This window comes from Anguilla rostrata, chromosome 6 (genome assembly GCF_018555375.3).
Source record: "Anguilla rostrata isolate EN2019 chromosome 6, ASM1855537v3, whole genome shotgun sequence".
Lineage (NCBI taxonomy): Eukaryota > Metazoa > Chordata > Actinopteri > Anguilliformes > Anguillidae > Anguilla > Anguilla rostrata.
Window position 1 is genome coordinate 31,465,611 of NC_057938.1, and position 21,949 is coordinate 31,487,559.

Sequence of the window (21,949 nt, forward strand, 5' to 3'; positions counted from 1 at the left end):
TAAACCCTCACTTGTGACTGTCTCATTGAGATTCCTACAGAACACTTGTTGTGGCACCGTGGCGAGTCTCCCTTTGCGCATCGTATTAAAAATCTTTTCATTGGAAAGTGGTCCTCAGTATGTTACTTCACCCTTCTCAACTTGGTTCCACACAGGAAAGGATTCTCAACAATTGGGAAAAGAAATATGGTTTCATCCAGTATCTGAAGTACATATAATCACTACAGAATAAAGAAAATACAAAATTATTTTTGTATTTCTTTGTTGTTTTTCAGAATAAATATGTCCTGTATGTTTATGGAGTAAGGCTCCCATAGAATCAGGGGATTTGGTCTTTTTTTTTTAAGTACCGAGAAAGTGCTGAAGTTTCGGAATACCGTGCAACACTACGTCAAACACACATTCCAATCCATTGCTCAGTTTAGCAGAGAATGCACATTTCAGAGCGCCTCAGAGACAGATAGAATAATAATATATATTTCAAATAATAAATACGACATAAAAACGAAAACAAAAAATGAAATATCAACTCGCCATCCCTGCTACTTGCATGCTGCGCGCAGAGTAGCCTACCTTATTTATTTCGACATTGGCAGACTACAGCACAAACTGCGTCTTTTGTTTATATTCAATATTAGTAATTGCAGCGAGAAACTGCAGCTGTAGACACAAGCTAGTTAATAATAATGGTATTTTCCAAGGAATTACGAAAAATCGTTGACAACATTTCGTTAGGTGCAACGTCTTTTAATGCTACCATATATAGAGCGAATGCCATGGTAAGAAAATGTTTGGTTACGCTAACCTATAAAACGCTATTCCAAAAGCAAAATTAGACGTTATACATCTTTAGAAAGCTTATACTCTCACCTACTGATTGAGCGTCCGCCATTGTAGCAACCTCACACAGTAAACAAACATAGGCTACTACCACATGGCTTTATTTATGGGCGGTGGCTTGACCGAAACAAAGTGACAATAGCCAACGAAATCAAACATGCTAATTAAACTGCACCCCCATCACGCCTCCAAAACCCGGCTGTAAGAATCACTAAAACAAGCCGACTTTGCTGACAAATTATAAGTATTTAGTGACCCTAAAAATGTTGTTTATTCTATTGAGTGACTTCTTCAACACTTTAACTTTCGTAATATGAAAAAAAGGAAAACAGTAAAAAAAAATTTAAAAAACCTTTTTTGCCTCCTAGCGATTTCAAGATTTGCGACTTGCGGACCTTTTCTCCAGCACCCATCACATACGGCTTAGCTATGCCCAGAAGTCCTCAATAATAATAGTACTCTCTAAGAAATTATGAAAATCATTGACAACGTTTCGTTAGGTGCAGCGTCTTTTAATGCTACCCCAGAGTGAATGCGCAAGTGAATGCGATAAGAAAATTTTCAGTTACGCTGACCGATAAAACGCTATTCCAAAAGCAAAATCAGATGTGATACATCGTTAGAAAGCTTATACTCCCACCTACGGAATAAATGAATTGTCAATCAAGCCAGGCTGTACTAAAAAGGGTGACAACGCTGTAAACAACAGGTGTGGTATTACGCACAGCTATTTTTGAAGGTACCCAGGCATCACAGATGCGCGTATATTTCACAAATGGATTGTCCAAGACAATATATGACCACTCAGTCTCAAGGGACATGTCTGCGTAAAACCAATGGTAAGGTTGTATAATTATTCAATACTTAGTCCCAGATATTGACTGTAGAATGGCATGGTATCATTTTTTTTAAAACGTTGTCTCGTTACTCAGTGAGCAGTGTTTTCACTGCCGTATTGGCATATCTTAGGGCTATTGTCGGGTTTATCTTGTTGCTATGAAGGAATACAATTTTTTTTAGTGGTGAAAGAATATTTTTATGAATGCCCAGATAGATAATATTGATAAAAACTAGACCTGACAGTGTCCGATTACTTAGTTGCGTCGCTATGGATATCTTCTAGGCACTTGCCGAAAAGAAGTTTACTAGATGTTGTAACACTTTAGATATGGAGCTACAGCTCTTCCGCACCCCAACTAATAAAAAAGTCCAAATGGCGGGCAAACAATATGGCGGACATAGGTGCTCCCAATAGCAAAGTTGTAGCGCATTCAGATGCATCGGTCGATGAAGTTTTGTGTTGATCTGACTAATGATGTGCGAGTTATGACCTTTTAAACATGACCCTTAAGTTATAGCGCCACCATATGGCCGACATAGGTAATTTGTAGTGCCTGAGTAGTGGGGGGCCATAGGAACCCACCTACCAAATTTGGTTGCTCTAGGACTTATGGTTGCTGAGTCTCAGATACTTTTAGCAGAGAACAATAAGAATAATAATAATAATAATCCTAACAGATACAATAGGGTTCCACCAGCTTCGCTGCTTGGACCCCTAATAATAGATGCCCCAGACTATGTGTATATAATTACCTTATGATAGGGGAGGGTTACAATGTCCTAACTTGCTGTGGTATCACTGGGCAGCTCAACTAAGAACTATAATGTTTTATTACACAGCAGAAAATTCTCCAACATGGAAAGATATTGAGTCATACTCTTTAAAGCTACCAATTCCCACATATATCTACTCGGATAATCCCAAAAACCTTGAAAAGATAACACCCAACCCTATAGTTAGAAATATGATTGGTGTATGGTATGAGGTAAAAAAAGACTTGGAGGAAGCATCTACTCTCTCTCGCTTTAGTCCAATTTGGGGCAATAATAATTTTGTGCAAGGTAGAACTGTTGGGGGCTTTAAAATATGGGCTGACAGGGGAGTAGGACAGTTGAAAGATATTTTTGGAGATTATGATGAGAGTCTTCTAACATTCGAGGAACTTGTGATTAAACATAATATCCCTCGTAAACACATTTTCAAATATTTGCAGCTCAGGAGCTTTATCGGAGCTAACCAAAAACAATCCATGCTGATTCCTCCTCTGTCTTTATTGGAGAAAGTCCTAATCAAAAACCCCTTTGGAAAGGGTATCATATCTGAAAGTTGGAATGTTGATTTACAGGATGAATTAACATTGGAACAATGGAGCAGTGCATGCAAAGTAGCCCAAACACAGATGGCTAATACACATTTAAAACTTTTGCAATATAATTGGCTAATGAGAGTGTATATTACACCAGAAAAAACCTAATAAATTTAATATCAATATTCCAGACCTATGCACCAGATATGGTGAAGATAAGGGTACACTGTTCCATTGTATATGGCAATGTCGAAGAATAAGGGAATTTTGGGAGGAGGTTAGACTAATAGTGCAGGAGATTTTATCAATCAAATTAGAGTTGGAGCCAAAGTTTTTCATACTTGGCCTCTATCCAAATCGGCATAATATAAAACGTAGCGAACACATCTTTATAGACGTGTTATTTACAAGCAAAAACAGTGATTGCTTTAACATGGAAATTGAAGTGTAGACTAAGTATTGCAAAATGGTTTAAGGAATTATCTTTATGTTTACCTTTAGAAAGAATCACGTACACTCTTAAAGATAAACAAGAGAAGCTTCAAAGTGTGTGGGGCCGGTTCATACACTATATCAAGAACAATGATTTATCTCACATGATGGACGAGCCTGGGGTAGGGTAATTACACCCTCTACAAAAATGTGGTAATTTAAGCTACTCACCTGGATGAATATATTGTAATATTTGGAATGGATTCTCATAATCAAGTGCCTTCACTGTAAGTGCCTTTTAAAAAAACAAAACTTATTTACGGGTTCAAGCCCCATTGTTTTTGCTTTTGTGCTGGTTTATTATTAATCTTCTTCAGAAATGTTTGCACAAGTTCCTGTGAGATGGTAAATGGTACAGACATGAAATTCTGCCCATTGATTGGAAGTTGTGTGCAAGTGCTGCCCAAGAAATATGACCCCAATCAGCCTGATGGGGGTGCTATAATTAAAGGTCAAAATTTTGAACTCTGAAAAGTCGTAACTACGCCGTGAGTCTGATTTACACGAAACTTGCTACAGACATCCATCTATCCTCACTCTACAAATCTGCCTCAAGAACCATTAATTAACTGACTGAATTACTGACTGAGTGAGTTAGTGACATTGCCGGTTATAAAGGTGCTTCACATCTAATAATGACTATTCAAGAATATAAATTGGAACTGGATTTAGCTCAAATGAGTATATATGGATATATCCTGGTATTATGTGGCACCTCAAGTGTACCAGTAAAATAAATAACAATTACAAACAGAAATATAGCCATTAATAATAATTGTGTGTTGAAGGCTCTCTTTTCCAAAACCCAATACCTATCATTAAATAGTGTTCATGCAGACACAATCAAACCGTCATTTATTTATTTAGTTCTTGCATGATATGATGACTATTTTTCTTATAGTTCTTGTATGACCTGATGATGATGGTCCTATGCTACTGTTAGTTTATTGTGCAATTAAACTTTTTCATTTATTCATTGAGAATGAACATAGTGTCAAGTCAAATTACTTGTATGTATAAATGGACTTGACTATTACAATTACTCTGATTCTGACTAGTTCTTATTGCACTTCGCAGCTTTCACCTTCTAACAGTCCGTGTTAGCTTGAACCCTGGAATCGCCGCTTGCGGCTATATATATATATATTTTATTATTATCATTATTATTATTTTTTGTTGTCTTTTGTTGTTTTATATATATTTATTTATGTAGGCATATATATATAGGTATGTATAAGTATGTATATGGGTGTAATTTTCATGTATGCAGTACATGTATATATTTATGTTGTATTTTGTGGAAAATTCAATAAATATATTGATGAAAAAAAAAATTTAGTCTAACTGCAGAATGATCGCAAGTCCCAAGTGGCTCAATTACTTCTATGCTACAAATTATGTCCGGATCATTACATAGCACCAGATCCAGAATTGAGTTCCCCCTTGTGGGCTGATTGACATACTGTGCCAATTTGTTTTGATATTAACCCTCTGGGGTCTAAGGGTAAAATGAGGCACACTGGTGATTGTGCGATGCTCTGACATTTGTGTAAATTTCATCAACTTTATATACAGTGATTCCAAAGTGTTTCGTATCTTTGTTTTCAGCACAGACTCAGCTACAATAATATGGCAGCAGTAAGTAGGTCATAATCATGTGTGGATTGTAAACTGCTCTAAAAACACACAAACTGTAAACAGTAGTTTTGAACATGCACAGGAATGTTGTAATAAAGCACACTGAACAATTGTGACTAAGACTTTTGGTCACTGAAATGTGTTCATCAAGGTCTTGGGTATCAAAAGATGACAAAATATTTTAGCAAATCCAATGAGAAATATAAAATACATTGCTAAAAGTTAGTGTTGTGACTACTATTTTTCAACACCAGGTGAGAATGGGAGGGCAAATGACCTTTCTGTAATGAATATGCATTGGGTAGGACGACTTGCCAGCTAAGTAGGCTATTCACACCTGGCCGCATGCCTCCCCACCACTAAGACAAAGTGAGCCATTTAGAAGACAGAAACAAAGACATCTTTTGATTTTCAGAACATTTATTGAAGCAAACTATACGCATGGAAGATGAGATGAGACTGGTGTACTCTTGCAACGCTTGCGTGGCCTCTTAGCTAGTGGTGAACTAGGCCGTGTTACCTGATCAGCATCTCTGTAAATATGATAAAAACAAAATTGTTAGGAAATGTGACATCAAATCAAACTTTATTTATATAGCACATTTCCTTCAACAGGTGAAAATTGATTGTGCTTTACAAAAAAGGGGCAAACCACTAACTAATGAAAACAAAACATAGGAAATGTGACATGGTTACATCATATGTGACGGGTGCTGGAGAAAAGGTCCGCAAGTCGCAAATCTTGAAATCGCGCTAGGAGTTTAAAAAATTTTTTTTTACTGTTTTCCTTTTTTTTCATATTACGAAAGTTAAATACTTATAATTTGTCAGCAAAGTCGGCTTGTTTTAGTGATTCTTACAGCCGGGTTTTGGAGGCGTGATGGGGGTGCAGTTTAATTAGCATGTTTGATTTCGTTGGCTATTGTCACTTTGTTTCGGTCAAGCCACCGCCCATAAATAAAGCCGTGTGGTAGTAGCCTGTTTGTTTACTGTGTGAGGTTGCTAAAATGGCGGACGCTCAATCAGTAGGTGAGAGTATAATCTTTCTAACGATGTATAACATGTCTAATTTTGCTTTTGGAATAGCGTTTTATAGGTTAGCGTAACCGAACATATTCTTACCATGGCATTCGCTCTATATGGTAGCATTAAAAGACGTTGCACCTAACGAAACGTTGTCAACGATTTTTCGTAATTCCTTGGAAAATACCATTATTATTGAGGACTTCTGGGCATAGCTAAGCCATATGTTTGCTGATAGACCTATCTGACATCGTTTTCTGGAGCAAAACAGAAGCGGATATAACTGTCATTGATTTACTGTCTCTGTCTCCATCTACTGAACATAGATTTCATCATTGCTATGTAAGTATTACTGCTCAAAATATTTCGGTTATTGCGTTATTTTAGAAATTGAGTGTCTTTAAATAGGTTAGTGGTATTATGTAATGTGGATATTTCACACTGTAATGTAAGCGTTAGTTAGTAGTGTAATGGTTTTTGTGACGCATACAACAATGCTGAGGAGAGAGTTGAAACATTCCCAAAACATGGTGGACGGCTGAAAAATGTTTTTATATCGTCCCATTCCCATACAAGAAAACATAGGTGTACAGAGTATAGAAATAGGCTACATACAAGAGTTAATTATTACACATTTAGGTACTGTGCAGCATTGTGTGACTATATGTTTGCATTAGCCTATGTTTAAATTATATCTATGTTTCATCTTAAACCTTCATAAGAGGCTCATATGCTTTACAATGGACAAAAAGCATTATATTCCTTTTTGGAGAGATTTTGGATTTGTTTCTGGACCCTTAGCTATTTTAGAACAGTGTTAATAATTTAGACATTGTGGGTAGATTTGGAGATGCTGGGTACACTGCTTAGTTTTTGCTTCATAGATCTTTAGTAGTTCTACATATCCACCCTTAGATTTTATGAACTTGTGGTCAAGAAGTTTTTGATCCAGGACATGTATACTTTAACCCGCAATCTCCCAGTATTTCATTGCGAACTAAAAAAGGAGCAAATTCATTTTAGATTTTTTGCCTTGACCATTGCATTTGTGGCACTTTACTTTATATTCATAATTTTGTAAGAAATAATCTAAGCTAGTATTATAAATGGTACAAATGTATTGCTTAATTTAAGACATTTTTCTAGTCTCTGTGGTGTTCACATCTGGAGTTATAAAGCTTTAAATAGGATAACCCCTAAATGGGCAAGGATTTACAGGTACTCTAGTGGGGGAGTGGTTGGGTTGGAGTTAACTAGCTATTGTTCCCACCCATTATCTCCCTGTGAGAAGTGTGAAAAGTTCAAGATCTTTCAAGGGGATTTTCTCTGCTACTTGATTTTAGGAGTACCAACATTCAAATAAGCATATCTTCTTCAACTATTTTCAGATTTCAATGTATGACACATCATTTGAAATCTTATAATCTGCACTTTCGTAATCTGTAAAAAACTGAAAAATGACCTTGCCCTACTTGCGGACCAAAACACCAGCACCTGTCACATATACAAACAAAGAACCAAACAAACACAACCAGACGCAGAGAATTGTTCGTAGTGTGGGAATTTACAAGCGCGCATATTAGTGAATATTCCTACAAACACACAGAGAATGCAATACAGCACACATTTACAAATAACGCAAGCTATCAACGAAACAACATTAGCTAAACTAAATAAACATTGCTATTCCAGCTCAACTACACGCAACTCATCAATAACAATGCCTCAATCTGAAGTAGGCTAGGTCTGTTTAGCAAAGTGGTTATTATATTGCTATTTCCCGAATTTACTTACAGTATGCTAATATCGATTGTGCGAGCACATCAGTTTTAGAATCTTAGCCACGCCACGGGCTATTTATTACCAATATGATCGAAAAACATACAGTCTACCTGATACTTCTAACACAACCAGACGCAGAGAGCCTAGCCTATAATTTTGAGATGCAATAGTTCGAATCGTGTGGGAATTTACAAACGCGCATATTGCTGGATATTCCTACAAACACACAGATACGTTGCAATACAGTACACATTTACCAATATGATCATAAGAAATATACTTACGCATGAAGTTGATCCTCAGCTGGATCAGTTCGCTGTTCGAAATGACACCGCTCTTCAGCAGTGTCAGTTTCCGGACGGACCATTTTCCAAAATTAAACGAAATGTTCACCTCAAAAGAAGTGAATTAGGCGACACTTTGACATTCTATCCCGCTTTCGCAGACTTGGCATTTCTCACATGGATCTCGCATCGCCCCTCCTTTAGTCTCCTTCTATGGAGAGTAATTATAATGTTGTTAACATATGAATGCGATTTGGGCGGACTTCCTGCTGAGTGAAATTCACATAGTAATGAGTAAAGTTTAACGAAGCATACACGATTTAATTAATCAAATTTAGAACATTTAAAACAATTCATATTATTTGCCAATGGGCGCATTGGAAAGTCGCAATTCTAAGGTTTCTGACAATGTTTTTGTTGCGTCTGTATGATAACAGCACGTGAAGTTAATCATCCAAATAGAAACGAAAGTTAATTTCATCTTGTCGAGCTCCGCCGACGGAGCTCTCGACCCCAGAGGGTTAAGGTGATTGACAATCAGCATTGTTCTCGAAAAATTTTTGTCAACACCCACTTTTATTGATGACAACAATGAAGACAATACTGTGATGAAAATACCCTTTTGGAACAATGATAAATTAGTCATGCATTCTAAATGAGGAAAATATGACAAAACTAAAACAAACCCAGATGATTTTTGCTGCAGCTCCTTTGTTGCAAAAGTGCCAGGATCATCAGGAAGGGATAAAGCAACCTTGGAAGTATATTCATTTTAAAAAGATTTACCCAGCCTAAAACTGGGTAAAAAATAATGGTAGGTCAGTCCAGCAAGCTAGTTCCGCTTTAATTTTGCTAAATAAAGCTAGCTTCATAGAGATTGGAATGGGTAGGAATAATATGAATACGGAATGGGTAGGGGTAATATGAATACCTAGACAATCAAATCCAGAAGATGACCCATGAAAAGAGCTGGATGGGGGCCAAGACATATTAGGTGTCAGGGGCCTCAGAGTAAGCGATTTTATAACCTGAGAATTTAATCATCTTTAAAAAAAGAAGCTATAAACTCCTTAGGACTGCTTAGAAAGAGTAAGATATCGTCCACATACAGGGAAATTTTATGCGGGTCAGAACCAACCTTTATACCGGTCACCACTGGGACACTCCTAATGGCCTTGGCTAAGGGCCCACTGGCAAGAGCGAACAAAAGGGGCGAGGCTGGACACCCCTAGGAAATCATGGACGTCCTAGGACTGAGGCACATGGAGAAGCACACAGAAGAGATATCCACTAGATTTAATTAGGAAAACACACATCGTAAACAAGGGCATTCAATCCTGTCGAAAGCCTTCTCCGCATCAAGGGACTACGACCGATTTGAGGTTTAAAGTATAAAAAGTATACTGCTTTTCAGTAAGGTGAAGGGACCTCCACCTGTCTATGAAGTCAATATCAGTACAGCAACTAAGTAAAGACTGACTAAGCCCAACACCAAACCATGGCCGTTTATGTGATTTGTCCAAGCGAGGGTTAAGACAACTATTTAAATCACCTGCTATAACAGAAGACTCCATAATCCACTGACAAAACTGAGAACACTTTAGTATGGAAGAGTATTTCATGCGCATTAATGGGGTTAAATCAATAATTGTATTTTACAGTTGATAAATATTACTGAGTACCTCAAAATTGATTCAGATTTTTTAGGTTATTATGCTTTTTCGTTAACACCCACTCCCAGTTATTTTTCAGAAATATGTCAGCTTCTGAAGTGATCATCTTATCAAAGCGTCTTCAGAGGATCACTGCCAACCTGCCTAAAGGAGATTACACTGAACAGGTGCAGGCACAATGGTTCCACAGGATGGAATTAGTCACTCTACTCTGAGGCAGTAGGTTAAAGAAACAGGACTTTGATGATGCCAGAGCTGGTGACGAGGAACTGCGAAGAATTTCAGGGGCTGCAAGAGTCACCTGGCAAGCTGAGGAGGCAAAACCTCTTCAAATGGCAAGAAACCTCTCCGAATTGGAATATTGTGTATATATTTTTTCCGACCCATATTCCACTTCCAGATGCTAATTCCATGGAGGGTGGTACCCTCTGGAACCCAACAAAACAAATACTCTTTTTCTTTTCTCCCCCCATTCTCTTTTCGACTGAGCCTTGTATTTCAGTAAACAGTGACCTTTTGGAGAGCTTCTATGTACAAAATGTGCTCATAATGATTACTTACCACACAAACTAAATTCACTTATAAACAACCAAGCAACATGGTTCACAGAGTAGCAAGGCAAGAGACACTGCAAAAAAAGCAAACACCAGGCCTGAACGCCCAAATAACAAGTACGTAAGGTAAAAAACTCCCAGCAGGGAGAAAACCCTCAAACGGTGGTAGGAAAAAACTCCCCAATGGGAAGAAATCTTGAGAAAAACCTGTCTATAGAGGGGGAGCCCATCTTCCACTGACCAGCTGGTGGATGAACTGAGGGACCCACCACCCCTTTTATTAGTTGTCAAAGCTTAAAAAGAAATTTCACAGGGAAGTGTGAAGTGAGGGAACTTCTGTCACTCACCAACAGCCTCAGGCGTAGACACACATACAGATCTCACCCTGATCACAACAGGGTGAGTGCTCAAGCAGAAAAATTACAAAAATATTCAATTAAATCAAACGATTTACAATAACAGTGCCCTTCATCACTGCAGCAGTGATTTTTATTAGAGCCCGACCGATGCCAGATTTTTGGATCCCGATTTTGGAGAGGCCTAGCCCACCGATTACTGATGTTTTGACCGATATTTTGTCAAAAAGTGCAACATTTTCAAATCAATTTGAAAAACGTATATTTTATTAAAGTTTCTATATTAAAGAACATTTAACTTAAACACACAAAGAACTTTTTTGATAAAAAAAATGTAAAAGATGATATTAAATTAAATATATATATTCACACCATCTTTAAGTGTGTGAAATCAAAATAACTCAACACCTTGCTTTTACTCCTTTCTTTTCCAGCCATCTATAAAAAATTAATTTAAAAAAATCAGTTTTCCAGTTTCAAACATGTATTTTTATGAATATTATTATTGTTGTTGTTATTAATGTGTTATTATTATTTCTTAGTATCTATTCTCAGTACATTAATTATATTTTCTTATTTTATTCCTACTGCATGATCTCTAAAGCCGCGTTTCCACCGCAGGAACTATACCCCGGAACAAGGAACCTTTTGAGGAACTCAGTGCGTTTCCACCGCAGGAACTAGGGTCAAAATTTAGTTCTGGGGGCTTTGTTTTACCCCCCAAAACATTCCTGCTCGGGGGGTAGTACTTTCCGAAAGTACAGGAACCTTTTGGGTGGAGCTTGCAGCGCTGAACATTTCTGATTGGTCGAGTACTCGCATCATTTGTGTTGTATTTATTTTCCGCCATTACCCGCCATGTTTGAAAATATGCAGCGGCAAACCAATTTATTTTCATAATAACTTCAAATCAAACTTGTATGTTATGCGGCGCAGTAGCCTATTTTTGGTTATAGCCTGCCAACGTCTTGGAATTATAACGTGTGCTCTTCTGTTCTTTTTTGCTTTAGTATTCGTTTTATAAAATCCTAAGCATTCGTGCTGGGACAGCATATTACGTAGGCTACCAAAACATTCAAACGGATTAATTCGGTTGCTGAATATTTTCTTCCGGATTTTCTTTGTTAGCCCGTTGTAATTGACTCAAAACGTTTGATACAGTTATGTGAGGTATGCGGTAGTTCTGCGTAATTAACATTGGTGATACAGTACAAGCAAACTGGAAATCACCTTCCGCACTTTTTGTCCGGGTAAAATAACAGGTTAATTCTAGTAATCTTCCCTTTAGCTTTTTCAGACTGCCGTAATTTTACTCAATTTTACTGCCATTTTTCAATTCCACGAAAAGACCAGGAAGACTATGGACTAATTTATGGTGCATGGTTCGCATCTGGAGGGCACACTTCGCTGCTCGGCTAGCAGTAACTTCGAAGGAAAGCAAACGGTGGCTGTACCACTATTAATTTACATTTTCACGAGTTTTCGTTCTATTCTTGTCATTTTGCGATTAGCCTATATGGAATTGACGATGAGAAAGTAATCAAACAGCAAATTGTTTACAACGTGTGCATGTTTTCTGCTGTTGTTGCCAGTTATACATATAAATGTGAATGCATTCTGTCGCTTCGGATGTCAAGACATGAAAGCGAATGTTCGCATAAAAACATAATGAATGTGTTTGAGAGGATATATAAAACCGTTACAATCTGACTATTGGTCTGTTATATCCTATTTGTTGCATAACGGTCCAAGTTCAACTACCAACGACAGTTTTGCTTGACAGCGGCAAAATATGCCCAAACGGCTGCAGAAGAATATTTCAATTCCATGTGATTAAATCGATAAAAATCAATAAATACAAAAGTAACCATATATAGTCATTGTTGGTAACCCGTTGTATATAAGTGAAATAAACCCCTCCGGGCTGTCCCGGTTATTAGAAAATAATGTAGGCTACTACGGTGGTAGTATGGGGTTACAGAAGAAATCATATGACAGATGGACCGACGACAACGTCGCTTTTTCATACGTCAGTGGGCTAATTTGCCTAATCTTCGCGGGACTTTAGACCCCGGTGGAAACGCAGACAACCATTGGCTGAAGGAACCTTTTAGTTCCTGGTAAAGTAGTTCCTGGGACTGAAAGTTCCGGGTAATTTTGGTGGAAATGCGGCTAAAAACATTCAAACGGATTAATTCGGTTGCTGAATATTTTCTTCCGGATTTTCTTAGCCCGTTGTAATTGACTCAAAACGTTTGATACAGTTATGTGAGGTATGCGGTAGTTATGCGTAATTCACATTGGTGATACAGTAAAAGCAAACTGGAAATCACCTTCCGCACTTTTTGTCAGGGTAAAATAACAGGTTAATTCTAGTAATCGTAGCCTAACTTTAGCTTTTTCAGACTGCTGTAATTTTACTCTGCCATTCTTCAATTCCACAAAAAGACCAGGAAGACTATGGACTAATTTATGGTGCATGGTTCGCATCTGGAGGGCACACTTCGCTGCTCGGCTAGCAGTAACTTCGAAGGAAAACAAACGGTGGCTGTACCACTACTAATTAAAATTTTCACGCAAGTCCGAGTTTTCGTTCTATTCTTGTCATTTTGCGATTAGCCTATATGGAATTGACGATGAGAAAGTAATCAAACAGCAAATTGTTTACAACGTGTGCATGTTTTCTGGTGTTGTTGCCAGTTAGCCTATATTGGAAATGTGAATGCATTCTGTCGCTTCGGATGTCAAGACATGAAAGCGAATGTTCGCATAAAAACATAAGGAATGTGTTTGAGAGGATATATAAAACCGTTACAATCTGACTATTGGTCTGTTATATCCTATTTGTTGCATAACGGTCCAAGTTCAACTACCAACGACAGTTTTGCTTGACAGCGGCAAAATATGCCCAAACGGCTGCAGAAGAATATTTCAATTCCATGTGATTAAATCGATAAAAATCAATAAATACAAAAGTAACCATATATAGTCATTGTTGGTAACCCGTTGTATATAAGTGGAATAAACCCCTCCGGGCTGTCCCGGTTATTAGAAAATAATGTAGGCTACTTCGGTGGTAGTATGGGGTTACAGAAGAAATCATATGACAGATGGACCGACGACAACGTCGCTTTTTCATACGTCAGTGGGCTAATTTGCCTAATCTTCGCGGGACTTTAGACCCCGGTGGAAACGCAGACAACCATTGGCTGAAGGAACCTTTTAGTTCCTGGTAAAGTAGTTCCTGGGACTGAAAGTTCCGGGTAATTTTGGTGGAAACGCGGCTAAAGAGTAAGACTATCTAGCGAGCTTTCCTGTCCATACGAATTTGGTGGTGAAAATAACTACAATGCACTCTGGCGCGTGACTAGATGACATGACACTCACTCCCAATAACGCATTAGCTATTGACACAGCCTCATTATATATTCTCAGTAAGTTAAATTAATTATATTTTCTTATTTTATTTCTACTACATGATCTCAAAGAGAAAAGCCGCGTTTCCACCAAAATTACCCGGAACTTTCAGTCCCAGGAACTACTTTACCAGGAACTAAAAGGTTCCTTCAGCCAATGGTTGTCTGCGTTTCCACCGGGGTCTAAAGTACCGCGAAGATTAGGCAAATTAGCCCACTGACGTATGAAAAAGCGACGTTGTCGTCGGTCCATCTGTCATATGAGTTTATTTCACTTATATACAACGGGTTACCAACAATGACTATATATGGTTACTTTTGTATTTATTGATTTTCATATATCCTCTCAAACACATTCATTATGTTTTTATGCGAACATTCGCTTTCATGTCTTGACATCCGAAGCGACAGAATGCATTCACATTTATATGTATAACTGGCAACAACAGCAGAAAACATGCACACGTTGTAAACAATTTGCTGTTTGATTACTTTCTCGTCGTCAATTCCATATAGGCTAATCGCAAAATGACAAGAATAGAACGAAAACTCGGACTTGCGTGAAAATGTAAATTAGTAGTGGTACAGCCACCGTTTGCTTTCCTTCGAAGCCGAGCAGCGAAGTGTGCCCTCCAGATGCGAACCATACACCATAAATTAGTCCATAGTCTTCCTGGTCTTTTCGTGGAATTGAAAAATGGCAGTAAAATTACGGCAGTCTGAAAAAGCTAAAGGGAAGATTACTAGAATTAACCTGTTATTTTACCCGGACAAAAAGTGCGGAAGGTGATTTCCAGTTTGCTTGTACTGTATCACCAATGTTAATTACGTAGAACTACCGCATACCTCACATCTGTATCAAACGTTTTGAGTCAATTACAACGGGGCTAACAAAGAAAATCCGGAAGAAAATATTCAGCAACCGAATTAATCCGTTTGAATGTTTTAGTACGTAATATGCTGTCCCAGCACGAATGCTTAGCATTTTATAAAACGAATACTAAAGCAAGAAAAGAGCAGAAGAGCACACGTTATAATTCCAAGACGTTGGCAGGCTATAACCAAAAGTAGGCTACTGCGCCGCATAACATACAAGTTTGATTTGAAGTTATTATGAAAATAAATTGGTTTGCGCCTGCATATTTTAAAACATGGCGGGTAATGGCGGAAAATAAATACAACACAAATGCTGCGAGTACTCGACCAATCAGAAATGTTCAGCGCTGCAAGCTCCACCCAAAAGGTTCCTGTACTTTCGGAAAGTACTACCCCCCGAGCAGGAACCTTTTGGGGGGTAAAATAAAGCCCCAGGAACTAATTTTAGACCCTAGTTCCTGCGGTGGAAACGCACTGAGTTCCTCAAAAGGTTCCTAGTTCCGGGGTATAATTCCTGCGGTGGAAACGCGGCTTAAGACATTATCTAGCGGAGCTAATGAGTGAATCAAGTGTAACGTTAGATGAAATTAAATTGACTGGATGAAATACGTGAAAAAAACTACAATGCGCTTTCGTGCAGGTTACCCATGCTAACTGTTGGTTGATTCACTTCTCCAACAGCAATCCTTCTCTCATGTTATCACGACAAAGCTAGATAACATTGCTTAAAATGATCCACGTTAGAAGTGTTTTATCTGCGTTTTTACTGCCTGGTTAGCTTGCTACGATGACGTGTGACTAGATGACACACTCGCTTGCAATAACGCGTTGGCTACACAGCATCACATAGTAGCTAATATCATCTCAGATAAAAAAACAAATGTGTGATGCATTCAATCACCATTTTATTTTGGCTGGTTATTTATTTGAGAATACAGCGATGTCCTCTGGAAATGTAGATCCTACGCTGCTTATGTGCTCACTGCCACTTCATAAAGGCTTGCTAGTCAGCTAGCTTGCTAAAGTGAACCAAATATGTTAGCTAGCTTGCTCGCTTGTTAATGAGGATTGATAAACACAGTGGTCGTATAAACGCATTTAATTAAAAAACTTTCACTAAATATACATACCTTTATTGCGGCAATCGAATCTGTACAGACAAGTCTTGCAGTGGAGAATATTGGATGAGGCACGAGTGACAAACGTCTTATTACAGAAGTAGCGCGTCAGCTGCTGCAGTTCACACTTGTATTAGAGCTCCCTCTACTGGATAATTCTAGTAAATAGCAATTACAACGTTCGAACAGACAAGTACAGATAAATAATCAATGTTTTTTTTGTTTATTATACTTATTTAAAAATCGGGACACATCGGCTGCATAACTGCCGATCCCGATGTCATCAAAAAAGTCAAATAATGGCCGATGTATCGGCCAAACCGATATATCGGTCAAGCTCTAATTTTTATGCAACCATCTGTCGATGAACAAACAACGATCTGATAAACAATTCGTAAAGCATGCGCTAAGCTTCTACTCCGGCACAATGTGAAAGTGTAAAGTGAAATTAACTGGGTATGCAGCAGGATAGCCAAGACATCATTTCAGGAAGAGAAAAGCTATAAGCTATGTTTGAAAGCTATGTAAATGAGCTTGAAAATGACAACACGTTTTGTATAACACGTATACAGGGTTTCCGAGAAAAAGTCACGATGGGTAGATCTTAAAGAGGGTCCATTTTTTCAGGTAGAAGCTTGTTTTCTAATTAAGATAATTTTTCCTCTTTTTGTAAGGTAAGAAGTTGCTTCTTTTTTTCTTAAATGGCACTTTTTGAATTTGACATTATATTTACAGACATACAAATGCTTGTTTTCAAATGCAAACGCTTTAAGCCAAATGGAAGCAACGCATAATGAATATGCGTTGTGGTTTTACCAATCAAGACTGGGTTTTTGCATCAAAGTGTGAGGTGTCTTAGCTTTATAATGGTGTATATGTTACAGCAGTGTACCGTGAATTATATTTTTAGACTCCGGTATCTAATTGGGGTTATAAGATATTAATTATTACACCATTGCCTCACCTCCAGGTCCAGGATCCTCTCCCCTGGATTATCGATGAGGTAGCGGGCCAGGGTGCCAGGCGTGGTCCGGTATGTCAGGATGACTGAGTTCTTCGCATCTCTGCACCACTGTATGAAAAGTTCACGGGAGAAACCTGACTCCAAGTCAGGCTGGCTGCACAACACCACCTTGGGGCTGGCCACCCGCGTCAGGTCAGCCAGGCTGTGACACAGGGACAGGTGGCGAAACTGGAAGGGGTTGTTCCGCTTGTCCTCAAAGCATCTCATCAGCTTGTCACTCATCCACTCCACCTAATTGGTTGATTTTATTTGACAATTAAAATACAACAGAATGAGGGTGAATGACAAGATGGAATATTCTACATGGCTGAGTCTGTCAGTGTGCCAATACCACTGGTTATAGTATTGTATCAATCTAATCACAATTTCATCATCTCACTCTGCCCATACGAGTTGACTATAATACCAGTTTTCCACCTGATGTGAAGCAAAAACATAACAGGTAAGTTTTGGCTGCAACAGATTCCCTTCCATGATAGTGAATGCATTTTCCGCCAACAACACAACATCGAGAAGGAAAGCATCCCAGGAGCAGAGCAAAGCAAGGCAGAGATGCACAAAAGCATTCATGTTACTACAGGTATAATAATCAAAGTACACTAAAGAATGTTCATCATTACCTTACATTACATTCACTTAGCATGCACTCTCACACTTATCTTTAGTGAACTACAATGAAAGAGAACATAACACCACCAGAGTTGGGAGGGAAAACAGTACCAGACCTTGGCTAAACATTCCAAGCTATGTCAGTGTAAGTAATCAATAAAGCACTAAATGTAAGTTAAAGGGGAATAACACTTCTATGACTGATATTGTCCTTCTAATGAATGTGTCGCCCTTCATTTTTCGATTAGTTATTTCATTTTAAATGTCTAACATTAGAAATTTGTTTTTAGCGCAAGTGCACATAGTAGTACGGTTTCTATTTTTTTGTTTTCGATTTTGTTTCGCGGCGAAATACAGACGAAGCAAAACATTGTTAACTTAGTGTTGAAATTGAACAAACTAATGTCTGCTAGCTTTTGTTTGATGCGATATCGGTGTAATAATGAGGTGCATTGTACCCGGTTGTTATAATGCCCCCGTTAAACTTGACTTGAAAGCACATTTTCATAGTTTTCCACGCGATGCAACTTTGTGCCAGACATGGCTGGATGTAATCAGACACCCCAACATAACAGCTGAAGAAGTTCGCAAACGAGGACTAAGATTATGCAGCGACCACTTTGAAGCCACCGATAACCAAGGCAACCGTCCAAAGCCTGGAGTTGTACCCACCGTTTTCCCATCGTTGGTCGAACCGCTCGAGGTAGGTACTATGCGGGCTGGCTAACGCTATCACGTCTGTCTGTGATACATAGGATGTCTACGGTAACAGTTAGACAGCTTGCTGACTGTTGTTATAGGGTTGCCACCATTGTAAACACCCTAGTAACCGCCTAGAACTCCATAGCAACCACATAGCAACACCATAGAACACCCTAGAAACCACCCAGAACTCCATAGCAACCACCTAACAACAGCCTAGCAACCACCTAGAACTCCATAGCAACTGCCTAGCAACACCCTAGCAACCACCAAAAACTCCATAGCAACCACATAGCAACACACTAACCCCCTAGAACTTCATAGCAACCACCAAGTAACACCCGAGCAACCACCGAGAACACCCTAGCAACCGCCTACAACTCCATAGCAACCACTTAGCAACATCCTAGCAACTGCCTAGAACTCCATAGCAACCACCTAGGAACCATCTAGCAACGGCCTAGAACTCCATAGCAACCACCTAGCAACACCCTAGCAACCCCCTAGAACTCCATAGCAACCACCTAGCAACACCATAGACACCACCGAAAACACCCTAGCAACCGCCGAGAACAATCTGGCAACTACCTAGCACTGGTCACTCTGCTCAGCACAAAGTCGACTTTGCATTGGCAGCAACCACACTTCACAATCTCTGCAGGAATTGACTAGTTATTATTAGTGTGGTTCCCTTAGGCAATCACACTACTATTATCTCACATATTATTAGTGTGGTTGCCTTAGGCAATCACACTATTATTACTGCACATATTTATTAGTGTGGTTGCCTTAGGCAATCACACTACTATCATCTCACATATTATTAGTGTGGTTGCCTTAGGCAATCACACTATTATTACTGCACATATTTATTAGTGTGGTTGCCTTTGGCAATCACACGACTATTATCGCACATATTTATTAGTATGGTTGCCTTAGGCAAACACACTATTATTATTGCACGTATTATTTATTATTATTAGTGTGGCTGCCTTAGGCAATCACACAACTATTATCTCACATATTATTATTAGTGTGGTTGCCTTTGGCAAACACACTACTATTATTGCACATATTTATTATTATTAGTGTGGTTGCCTTAGGCAATCACACTACTATTATCTCACATATTTATTTATTATTTATTCCACCCATTTTTTGGAATGCTACTCCTCCCAGAGATTTACACCACATACATGAGCAATATGTCAAATTGACCGGCTTCTTTGGGAATCGTGTGCTATTACTTTGTGGAAAGTTGCGCTGCACGGTTTTTGAGAAATATGACTTTTTTGTACAATTTTTCACATAGAGAATGAAGGGGTAATGTGACATCATTCAAATATGTGAGAGATGAAGTTACAGCATTGGTCGGCTTTGCACACGTGATGCAGTCGTCACTAGGTTTTGACCTGCTGGAAATTCAGAATCCAGACAGTGCATAATTCCTTTTTCGTCGTAATTACAGAAAACACACATTCGTAAACCTCAAATGCTTCATACCACACAATGTAGGTAAGACCTTGAATAAGACGTACATGCACGGATTGCGTTGTTCAAATGAGGTTTCCTGGCGACTTAGCCACCAGAATGGATATAGCTGAATGCGGAAGTGAACGCGATAAAAACGGTATTCCAAATGAAAAATTACAAATGAAAATGCTGTCAGCTAGGTATATTAACAAACATATGGCTTAGGCATACCCAGATTTCCTCAAAAATAATAGTATTTCACAAGATATTACGCAAAATCGTTGACAACGTTTCGTCAGGTGCAGCGTCTTTGAATGCTAGTGCTAACAAAGAGTGCATGCATTGAATGCAACGATTAAAAACCTTTCGGTTGACCTAAAAAATGATATTCCAAAACCAAAATTAGAAGTGTTATACCTGGTTAGAAAGCTTATGCTCTCACCTACTGAATAAACAAATTCTCAAAAAAGCCAGACGGTACTAAAAAGGGCAACAACGCCGTCAACAAAACGTGTGCAGCAGCTTCTGGTCCGGTCTTACTCCAGAAAAAGACGTCAGCTTGTAATACCACACATGTTGCTTTGGGTGTTGTCGAACTTTGTAGTACAAACTGGCTTGATCTACACATCATCGATCTAATAGGTGACAGAAAAAGCTTTCTAACAATGTATAATATGTCAAATTTTACTTTTGTAATACCGTTTTATATTCCAGCGTGTTGGAAACTTTGGTCTCTTTATAACTGCATTACGCATTCAGCCAGTGAAAGCAACGCTTTCTCACCCCAACGCGTTCGCTACAGTACACAACTCCGCTTGCTTGTTGATGCACCCCTCGTTATAACAGAAGTTACTAGTACTGGCTACCAGCCGATGCTTATTCACAGAAGCTGTATGCAACTATTTTAACACATATTTCTTGCCTCATTTTCTTTCTTAGAAATTTGGGTCGGCTAACACGTAATAGGCTATCCTCTGTCTATGAGTTGGTATCTAAGGTAACAGATTAAACTCTGAATTGCAGCCCAGTTAAATGTTTTTAGTTGAATGGTACAAATGAGCTGAACTTAACGTGAAACCATAAATCAATCGAATTAATCTCCCTAGCCCTGTCTTGCTTTTTAAAATGGTGCGTTCACGCAGTGCAGATATAGGGTTGAAGTGGCCAGCTAGCTTTATGATTCGCCGTCACTGGTCACAACATACCGTGAGTAAAACACTGATCTCAAGTATTGATGAAGGGTTAATTTAGCTCTGAATATGTGTGTTGCAAATGAACTCGTTGCCGTGATGTTATAGCATGTATACCATACTATGTCTCTGCTCATACTACAGAAACCGTTCACTCCGTTCAGCACAAAGTCGACTTTGCATTGGCGGCAACCAAACTTCACAATTTCTGCAGGAATTGTCTAGTTAGTGTGGTTGCCTTAGGCAATCACACCACTATTATTGCACATATTATTTTTATTTTTTGGACCGCTACTCCTCCCAGAGTTTTCGCACCACATACACGTGCAATATGTCAAATCGAGCGGCTTCATCGGGAATGGTGTGCTATTACTTTGTGGAAAGATTGGTTGCCCGGTTTTTGAAAAATTTGAATTTTTGTGGGCAATTTTTCCCCATAGGGAATGAATGGCAGAATGTTCAGCCTTGTGATGTCACAATGCTCTGTCATCTCACCCTTGTGATGTCACAATGCTCTGTCTTCTAGCAGCAGTACTCTGGCCTCTCTCTAGGTTTGAACATTTTGCCATTCATCTCTATGGGGAAAAATTGCCCACAAATTGTGCAATGCCTCATTGGACATGGTAGAGAGTCCTTTGTCCATTGGTGTAGATCAGCCTCGCCCCCCTTCCTGATTGGCCGATGTTTGATATTTCATAACTTTTGAACCGTTTGTCATAGAGAACTATAGGTCGCGACATTGGACTCAGTAA

The 21,949-nt window shown here is 38.7% G+C and overlaps 1 protein-coding gene across 2 annotated transcripts in view; it reads right to left on the reverse strand.

The window, feature by feature from the left end:
- The window catches only part of cpsf2 (cleavage and polyadenylation specific factor 2), an 80,678-nt gene that overhangs the window by 35,374 nt on the left and 23,355 nt on the right, over positions 1–21,949 (reverse strand). For both annotated transcript variants that reach the window (XM_064341058.1, XM_064341057.1), the window contains exon 8: positions 17,164–17,454. In XM_064341058.1, coding sequence (XP_064197128.1) covers positions 17,164–17,454 — 291 coding nt within the window. The remainder of the gene's footprint in view (positions 1–17,163; positions 17,455–21,949) is intronic.